This window comes from Mytilus californianus, unplaced genomic scaffold (genome assembly GCF_021869535.1).
Source record: "Mytilus californianus isolate M0D057914Y unplaced genomic scaffold, xbMytCali1.0.p SCAF_8, whole genome shotgun sequence".
Lineage (NCBI taxonomy): Eukaryota > Metazoa > Mollusca > Bivalvia > Mytilida > Mytilidae > Mytilus > Mytilus californianus.
The window spans coordinates 96,388,880-96,399,299 of NW_026262734.1; the positions used below are offsets into that span (position 1 = coordinate 96,388,880).

The following is a 10,420-nucleotide window of genomic DNA, read 5'->3' on the forward strand; positions in this document are numbered from 1 at the left end:
TTTTTGATGTTTGATACCGAGAAATTTTGGTATTTCCTATATTTCATTGTTTGAAGACCACATATCTGTAACAGAAAGGCCTCCTTTGTGAGTGCTCGCTGCGAGTGCAGACGATTATATGTTCGAATTCGTCTTGTTCAAAAGAGTAATGATCACAAAACTTATAGTCAGCATTATGTGTCCATGCAGGTTTTCCACACGAAGTTAAAGTACGTTAACAAAACCATACGTTAAATGACATCTTAAATATAATTTAGAATAAAAATTCAATAATTCCAATAAATTTATATATAACTGTAAATTTTCTTTTACAGGAATTCGATATAAAGGCAAATAGTCCTTGACTTTATAGATTTGTACTCAACAACTTTTAAATGTTATTTATTTTAAAGATATTAAGTAAACAAAAACTGATCGTCAGTCACATATCAAGACCCTTTACTTATTCAAATTTAAAATAAAACGACCACTATGAATGAATTCTACCCGGATTTGCATATTTGAAGATATTTAAAACGGGTGTGAACCAGGAACTGTATCAAACAGTAAAGAACGTCCATTTACTAGTATTTGAAGGAGTGTATCACAGTGATTTAAATAAACTTCATGTAATATCTTTACACACATCAAGTTCCGGGAATTTCCATTTCTGACATTCCTTCCAACCGTACGTATATACCTTTAACAAGGAAGTCTAGTACTCTTAACAGTTTGAATAATGCAAAAATTCTACCAATTACTATTCAGCAGTGTCAAGTTATATTATATTGTACTACTATTGCGATACAATTTGTATGAAAGCTTTTTTGATTTTTTAATATAAAAAATCACCTGTTATACATAAACCTTATGAAAGCTTTTTAAAATCACGATATATACAGATGAACCTTAACCTGAGTGAACTGGAACACCTTATCACAAGCATAGTCTATATGAAAGAAAGTATCTTACAATGTACAAATGTTTCATTATAAACTATATACATATTAACCATATAAGAGTATTTGCGATGAAAAAGATAGTCCAACATGTCCTTGAGTTCAAATAGCCCACAATCTTTATAAAATTATGAAATAAATAACTTTGATGATTAATTTTATAAAGTTAGACTTTACTTAAAACCAATCTTTGATAACATGGAACAAAAAAGTTTTACATGTTATGATGTAGAGACCATATGAGAGAAAAACTAGGTGTTTGAAGAAAATAAGTTCAATCAGGATCAAAGATAAAAATAAATTAACGCTAACACCATTTAAAATAATTCTGAGGACGTCCGAAAATTTCCATCAGATATTTGTTCATGAAGATACCACATCGATCTATTCCAGAATCAAATTTTAGTTGAGTGAACTTGTTTATGTTGTCTCCGTATGTCTCCTTTATTATGTCCACTATTCCAGGAATATCTGTGTGACGTTTTGCCCAGTGTGGTCTAATTTTCTCTTGACGGAATTTGTGAACAAACTGAAATACCAAGTAAATAAACTGTTAACCCAGAGATATGTCTCGCCTTTTTGTACTTTTGATAATACAAATGTTGAAATTAAAATAGCAATACTTTAACATGTAAGTTATGCAAATATTCAAAGTCAATGAACCATGACTGAAGGTACATGGCAAAACAATCTCCATGGAAATGCGATGTGCTAATGCTAATACAACTGCATACCAAATACCATAGACTTATCATAAGTCGTTCCCTTTCAACAAACCTAAACACAAACATTGACTTGTAAAATATGTAAAAGTTTCAAAGTCAATGAACCATGATGAAGGGGTGGGGCTATATAATCTCCATGGAAACGAGACTTGCAAATGTCAATAAATTTGCATACCAAATATCATTGACTTCATTAGCGGTTCGTCTTAAACTGATCTAATCACAAACTAATACATGTAAACTAAACAAAAGTTTCAAAGTCAATAGACCATGACTGAGGACGTGGGACCAAATATTCAGCATGGAAATGAGAAGTGCTAATGCTTATACAATTGCATACCAATTAACATTGGCCTACCACTAATGGTTCCCCTTGAACTGACCTAATCACAAACTAATACATGTAAACTAAACAAAAGTTTCAAAGTCAATAGGCCATGACTGCGGGGGCGGGACCAAATATTCTCCATGGAAATGAGATATGCCAATGCTTATACAACTGCATACCAAATATCATTGACTTACCAGTAGTGGTTCCCCTTAAACTGACCTAATCACGAACTAATACATGTAAACTAAGCAAAAGTTTTAAAGTCAATAGACCATGACTGAGGGGGCGGAGCAAAACAATCTCCATGGAAATGAGATATGCCAATGCCTATACAACTGCATGCCAAATATCATTGACCTACCACTAGTGGTTCCCCATAAACTGACCTAATCACAAACTAACACATGTAAACTAAGCAATAGTTTCAAAGTCAATAGATCATGACTAAGGAGGCAGGGCCAAATAATCTCCATGGAAATGAGGTGTGCTAGTGCTAATACAACTGCATACCAAATATCATTAACCAACCACTAGTGGTTCACTTTAAACTAGACCTAATCACAAAATAATACATTGTTGACGCCGCCGCCGCCGCCGGAAACAGCATACCTATGTCTCGCTTTTTGACTCCGTCAAGGCGAGACAAAAAGTAACACAAATTAAATGGTTGTGGATATTAACAAAATGTTATACTTACTTGAAGTGGCAATTACAAATTGGCATATTTTAGTGAAAAGATTTGGCCTTCCTACTGTTTTTATTCGAGCTCCAATGACGAGTCTTATGCGGACGAAACGAGCGTCTGGTGCATAAGATTATAAGCCTGGTATCTTTCGTGGTTTTTGTCCCAGTATACATATTTCACCAACAGAATGAAAATATGTAAGAAGTTTTTGTATTATTTTTTAAGTTCTAACTATCGTAGCCTAATGTCCACTTTTGGCAACAATGTAATATTTTTGAATATTTTAGAAAATTATAAATGCTTATTGATAGCTCAACATTTCTTTTATTAGATTGAAAATCAAACGATGTATTGTTATTAATTTGGAATTATCAATTTTAATAAAATATAAATGTAGGTTCTGTAAGGAATAGGACGACTGGGATAAAGGGCGGGAAATCCGTACTGCCACTGAAAAATGAATGTATGTAGGGCAGAAATAGTGCTTTGCAACAGGTCACCAACGGACCCCTCATAGTTTTGTTCTCATAGTTTTGTTGCATGAGTTCTTCTAGATGACTAATTTTATGTTGTTATCTCGTTGGGGAGTTTTGTTCATATTGTTATTTTTAGAACAGGCGAATCCTTGATTTTACCGGTTTTTACGAATTCGAAAAATTGTTCCAACCCCTGGTACCCCACTTGACCCACTAATTTCATGTTACTGTGTCATATATGGATAGCTTACTCACTGGCAATCATACTACGTCTTCTTTGTATATATTGTCATAGTGTTTAAAATTCTCCACACGTTCTTATAACTTTATACGGATAGAGAAGGGAAAGGAACTAAAATATTCAACAAAAAATATATGATCCAATTTGATTTAAACGTCTCGTTCACGATTTAAATGAGTGAACGCTTATTCATGAGGAAAAAGCGAAAGGTTCCGTATTGCCAAATGACATTGATATATTAAAGCCCGTAGGAAGTTCTTCCATTGCTTCATGTAAAAGGAACTTACATCTGCTGCTGTATCATAAAATCCAAACTGTGTGGGCGGTGCTAGAAAATCTATTACCATAGAACGTCCAGAATCGTCGTCTTGCTTAATTCCGTTGTTTCCAAAACACAACAAACAGTCCATGTTTTGGAGAAATCTCGGTAAAAAAGCATTAAGAGGAGACGACCCCATAGTTTTAATCTGACGTTCCACCTTTTCTGTCATGAACTATAAAAGAGAAATATTCATCATAGATAAATGTTAAAGCATCTCAAACCCATGTTATTTTTACTTTGCTCCATTATTTGCTACGGCCGTATGCACAAATTTTATGGATTTAAATCGATCTATCAGTGTGTGATTTGCAACGAACTCAATTAAGGTACTACATGTATCATTCTAGTTTTACGAATCACCATGTCTGTATGTCTGCAAGTTGTGTCCGGTTCTGGATTTTTTGGATTCATGTTACCCATAACGAGCTTGTGTCGCAAATAAGTGTGGACTGTCGGACTGCAAGGTTGATGTCAAGGTCACAAACTTATTTCGACTATATATCCACATATTCAAATAAACAAAAGCTTTTGAATGTCTTGAAAGATAGTAAAGATTCTAGGCATTATTGTTGTCCATAACCTGAGTGTGTGTCGTAAAAGAGGTTGGAATGTCTATTTCCAATGTTAAGGTCACATAGTTTCAAATATACAAAGTCCTTGGAGACTAGGAACATTTGAATGCCTTTTGAGATATCAAATGCAATAATACATGACTTTATTGTTGGTAAGGTATCAACGGAGTGTGTGTCTCGAATAAGGTTGGAATGTCTGTGAGTATAAAATAAGGTCAAGGCATCAAACATCAACGGAGTGGGTGTCGCGAATAAGGTTGGAATGTCTGTGTGTAAGGTCAAGGCCACACACGTCAACGTAATGTGTGTCGCGAATAAGATTGGAATGTCTGTGTGTAAGGTCAAGGCCACAGACATCAACGGAGTGTGTGTCGCGAATAAGGTTGGAATGTCTGTGTGAGAGGTCAAGGCCACAAACATCAACGGAGTGTGTGTCGCGAATAAGGTTGGAATGTCTTTGTGTAAGGTAAAAAACTTAATCCAATTGTACATCCCCCATATTTAAAATATGTAAAGTCATGTCCGACTCAGAACTAGCTATGATACTTCGCTTAGTTGCTAAATTTTACGTCAGTTGGTCTCTGGTAGAGAATTGTCTCTTTGGCAATTATACCACATCTTCTCATTGTGATAATGAATGACTATACTATTTGGTATTCATATTGTTGCCCATTACAGGTAGGTTGCGAATAAGGTTGGATTGTGTGTCTGCAAGGTCAATGCCAATACTTAGTATATTAAAGTGAATGCGAGGGTATAATTTTATGACTCGCAGTACCTCTGGTTTCAAACAATAAGAATAAACATGATTTTTTTTAGGGTGAAAAAAAATAATTGAATAAAAATATACATTAGTCTCACCTGAAAGGCTCTAAATGGTCGTGAAAACTGGTTATCAATGTTAAGTACAAATGCTGCGCTGGTTTCTGATCCGTGTATTGGTATATTCAGGGTAGGAAAGGCATCCACTAAATAATGGTAACTAGTGGACGGAAGTTCCTTGGCTATTGCTAAAGCTCCCTGGAATAAGTCATATGTATAATTTAGTTAGACAATGAAATACGCAATTAACGTCAAAACGTTACTAGTAAATCTGTCAATACAAAGGTCTCAGTGATTTTTTTAAAAACTTTAATCAAATAAAATGTGGTAGTTTCTTTCACCATCAAAATAATTTGTATTTCAATCAAAATTTCCACTCACCTTTCCACGGAGAATTCCTGTTATGTTTCCACCAGAAAGAGATCCACCCGTTGGTAAAAACCCTGGACCTTCAATAGTATAACCATCTGGTACACTGTCAACTAAAACGATTGTTCTGAAAATAATATAACAATCGAATGAAAAGAAAGTAACGAAGCCATTCAGAGACATTACGATTTGAATAAACACTTCACTGTGTACGTTTCTTTTTTAAACTTTAAAATACAATTGACTCAGGTGCATTGCATTTGCGCGCATTACCATTACATTTGCGCACAAAAATCATTACGTTAGCGCAGCTTTTGGTTACATTTGCGCGCATATTTTTACAGAAAACTCAGGTAAATACAGGTAGATTATACTTATTTAACTATGATTTTCGAGCAGAATAAGTCCGTTTTATTATGCGCAAGCCTTAGTCCTGGAAATATATGCAGATAAAAATGCAAATCTAAAGATTAAACGTACTGGTTTTACATATCGTACACTAACGTGCAGAATATTTTCGTTAGGCGCCCATTGACCTGGCAAAATTATCAATATTTGGTAACATGCTAAACAATATTTTTTTCTTTTTTTGTAAGCAGAATGTCTCTGTACGGAAAAAAATAATTCTTGTTATCTTTATTATAATTTGTTATTGATAATTACAATGCCATGCCGCGTGTTCTACATGCAAGTCCGTTCATTTGATGATAAGTTAATGAAAACGCGGACTTACAAGACAAACGAAATTACCGGACCCAAAATATATTATACAAGTTACCTTAGCCATACGAGGTCTCTTCCAACTGTCCACGAATCGAGGACGGTGTTGTTATGAAGAAAGACCTTTTCTTCCTCTGGTGTGACGGAATTGAATGGGTACCACGATATTTCTGTCAAAAAGTGTGACGTCACAGTTTCTCTTAGATTCGTTTGATTGTAGAACAAATCTGCTAAAGGTACGAACTGGTTTTGTACTTGGGCAATTAGAGTTCCATTCACTTGAATTGTAATGTCATACATTATACCCATCATTCCTAAATTGCACATAAGGGCTTTCATTAATTCTGTGTGACTCTCAATGGTAAATTTACGCAGACGACCACGCGCATCCATAAGTCTCAATTCTACAACATAGCCACTCCAGGTCGGAGCATTCCAAGTTGATCCCTAAAAAAAAACAGTATAAAGAAAGTTTATCTTATTCGACCCGTTTATGCCACTTTTATATTCATTTATGTAAACAGAAAAATGTTTTATTTATTTGTGTCAGAAAAATAACACCATATAGTGGTATTATATCTCTCTGGTTTCGTTTATTCAATTTCATTCTCAAGCAGGGGTTAAACCTTGTTTAAGTTGGATAATTCTTTACATCGGTAATGGCTTTTAAGCACTCATGATATGCATGTGAAACAGAAGGGAAATAATCTTTGTTAGTCAGAATCTTAAAATATATTCATAAGAAAAGGTTGACATAAACACACCAGTGATTTTTTGGGAGTAATGTCCCTTAACCTCGGAATACACCCCCCTTTTTTTAAACCTACATGTGTAGATAATGCTAACATTCCACCAACGGTTTCATTGACATTGAGTGGTTGTGATAACATTGATAAACCATTCTTCACTAAAAATTCGTTTAAGTCATATTCATAAACACCAGTTATTACTGTGACTGTGTAATATGGCCTCATTTGGTTCTGAAAAAAAAATATATTACTTTATTTCATAGAATTTTGTATCAAATCAAATAATTGAGTATATAAAGTTCAGTAATCAAGTTTATCCTGCAATCAGCCAGCTATTGTACAAATAACAGGTACACATAAATTTTTACTTTATTTGTACTTGTACAAATAAAGAATTCTGTTACTCCGCTTCCTTGTTGAGCAAACGATAATTGAATATTTTTTTTTGCATACCAGTTCATTTCGCGATCCGCGTTTAAACTATGCCGATTTCTTTGAAAAATCAGAGACAACTATTTAGATTTAAACAACTAAACCTTAAAGTGTCGGGTGTAAATTACAGGATAAAAACAATATAATTATGTATATTGTCGGAAATATACAATTCATGTGTACTCTCTACGAAACAGGAGAAAAGCTCGGCGAGCCTCGCTTTTCGTCCTGTTTCTAAAGCTCGTACAAATAAATTATATATTTTCCAACAATGTACATATATTGTATATGAACTATGCAATGAAATAAGAATAAAGTGTACAGTAGTTTTGATCCATATTCAAAGAAATCTGCACGTGTATAAATTATACATTTTTTATTTCGACATTTCATTTTGTAACCGCTGAGATGAAAGTTTAACCGAGTGTACGATGTTAAAACGTATAAAGAATGAAATATGTGATCACGTAATAAAATTAATTAAATTATTAAGATATCCTTACAGGTTTGTGAAGTTCCATATCCGGGCCATCGTGACGCTTGAGGTCACGGACGTCCATCATTATATGGCCTTCGTCAGGGTATAACGGTGATCTCGTGTGTCCAGCACCCGTTGCTCGTACACGAATACCTGTCATAGAGGCAGCTTTTATCACTCGTGCTACTTCCCAGATAGTTGTTGGTTTAACATAAAACAGATTGTCTATAATTATAGTTTTATCCCAGTTGATGAATTGTCGTATATGAACTCGAGGTCCTCTCCGGCCGATCAAATATTCCAACAAACTTAGCTGACTTCTCATCCTCTTGTAAACTTCTGAAAAATTGCAATTATAGTGTTTTTTATGTTGGCTGTGTTGTATGGAGTTGTTTTATAGGTTCTGTTTAATTTATTCACAAGTTTTATAGACTCATGACGATTTTGGACGATTTAGAGCTTGACAACTGTAAAAAAGAGATGCGAAATATAGCAAGGGGATATTCAAACTCATAAGGGAGCTACCATTTGATTTTTAGGGGAGGGGGCAGGATGAAAAATTTTGTCCTGGGTTGTTTTAGTTGTAATCTCTGTCCTGCCTTTTTAATTTTCAAATTTCATCCTTGCCCTGGAAAGTAGCATTCAATGAATAAAATTGAGAATGGAAAGTAGCACTCAATAAATAAAATTGAGAATGGAAAGTAGCATTCAATGAATAAAATTGAGAATGGAAATAAGCATTCAATAAATAACATTTATAATGGAAAGTAGCATTCAATAAATAAAATTAAGAATGGAAACGGGGAATGAATGTGTCAAAGCCGGAGACTAACAACCCGACCAAAGAGCAAAAAATGAATATTTTTAGAATTAGCTTGTTTCAGGCATGGTGAAGTCATTATGGTAAAAAAAATGCAAATATTGTTAAATACAAGCAGATTATGTCTTCAAAACACAAATCAAAACTGATTAAACTTTGTAAATTTATAAAGATTATCAACACAGGTATATGTGCTCCTGGCTAAAATGTATTTCATATATTGTCTTATCAATTGTCTTGTTTGTTCTGTCTTATTGTAAATATTGTACATAAATGTCTTCTCTATACCTATGTATATGGTTTATTGAGAATAAAGATATAGTCATAGAGGGAAAGGTTACAAAAACCATAAGAGAAAGGAAAGAGCATAATTAACAAATATCTATCTTGAATCAATTAATCAATTGATTGATTGAAAGATTGATGCAGACATACCGTCTAACAACAAATAATTTAGGACATCAACACTATATATCAATATGTAGGATCTTAAATGTGGGTCCATAATGTATGGTCATTGGGGACAGTACAGTCGATTCCACTTAATTGCATACCGCTTAATAGCATAATTCGGTTAATTGCATACTTTTCTCCTGCACAAAACCATTTCCCATTCATCTTATGTTAAATTGTCCGGTTATATGCATAGACTTACAAGTGGCCTTTCGGTTAATTGCATAGAAAATATTCGCCAGCTAGATATGCTTATAGTTATCGATGTTATTTGACTCCGTAATTTGGCATTTCGGATATAAGCATACTCCGCTTAATTGCATAATTTTGTCTGACAAATAGGCTATGCAAATAACCGGAATCGACTGTATAAACAACTCATCATCTTCGGACCAATTCCACTAAAAAGGGGGTACAGGATAAAAGGGGGGAAATACTAAATGAAAATAAATTATAACAATGAAAGAAGTTAATTGCACGCAAATGATATAAATATTGTATTTCTGTCTAAATGAAAAAGAAATGCATTTTACAAATAAGCTTACCGTTGCTTCTTGCAATTTCGTCCATCTCGGCAACATTGTCACCTGCAGCTCTACGATATCTTGTATGGTCATCTTTTTTTAGTTCAATCCCTGATACAAGTAGCATGAATGAAAGCAAAAACACAAATTGTAATGCTTTCATATTGTATCTGTTATTTTCAAAATCTATATTGTAAAGCCAATCTGTATAGGTGGATGATCTCCTAAAAAACCCGAACGATAACTCGAGTTATGAGTTCTTTAACGAACACCCTCACAAAGGACTCCCGTTTTTTTCTACAACCTTTCTATGTATTTTAAACACAAAATTAAATGGCATATGATTCAGTATTCTACAGTTAAAACCACAAGATCATTAAGTCCGGTTCTAAGGTGCTTGTTCTGTTTTATATTTAAAAGAAAATGAAAAGAGAACAAACATCCTGGTACTGTCATGACCTTATCACAAATATGACCCAGGAAGTTCAGAAACTAAGTAAAAGGCCTTTAAACTGACACTTGGCTTTTTTTTCATAATTGTACAACAGTCTTAGGTCAAAAGTGTTTCACCTGTCGGAAATTCCCCTATTATTTCATATAAAAACACATCTTTCATAAAAATTCTACTGAAGATATTTCGTACCCAACTTGAAAGATTTTTTCCAGTAAATACAGAAATGTCCTCAGTTTCTTGCAAAAATTATGAAATATGTTTATGATTTATATTTTTAGGGAAATCACTGTTTAAAGACAAATATGAATT

At 33.8% G+C, this 10,420-nt stretch overlaps 1 protein-coding gene across 1 annotated transcript; it reads right to left on the reverse strand.

Annotated features, from left to right (window-relative positions):
- Positions 1 to 359: 359 nt before the first annotated feature.
- Positions 360 to 10,078, reverse strand: LOC127712722 (uncharacterized). Its single transcript, XM_052219327.1, has 8 exons — positions 9,679 to 10,078; positions 7,886 to 8,199; positions 7,029 to 7,181; positions 6,260 to 6,648; positions 5,494 to 5,608; positions 5,152 to 5,310; positions 3,684 to 3,890; positions 360 to 1,467 (listed from the first exon to the last, which is right to left on the reverse strand). The coding sequence occupies exons 1-8, from the start codon at positions 9,818 to 9,820 to the stop codon at positions 1,246 to 1,248; spliced, it is 1,701 nt and encodes a 566-aa protein (XP_052075287.1). The 5' UTR covers positions 9,821 to 10,078; the 3' UTR covers positions 360 to 1,245.
- Between the last annotated feature and the right edge of the window lie 342 nt (positions 10,079 to 10,420).

Excerpts from the sequence above, each read along its gene's own strand:
- LOC127712722 (XM_052219327.1), bottom strand. The coding sequence starts at position 9,820 with ATGAAAGCATTACAATTTGTGTTTTTGCTTTCATTCATGCTACTTGTA. Across the intron at positions 6,649-7,028 it reads TGTTAGCATTATCTACACAT|GGATCAACTTGGAATGCTCC; the intron begins GTAGGTTTAAAA and ends GTTTTTTTTTAG. Across the intron at positions 5,311-5,493 it reads CAGGAATTCTCCGTGGAAAG|GGAGCTTTAGCAATAGCCAA; the intron begins GTGAGTGGAAAT and ends GACTTATTCCAG.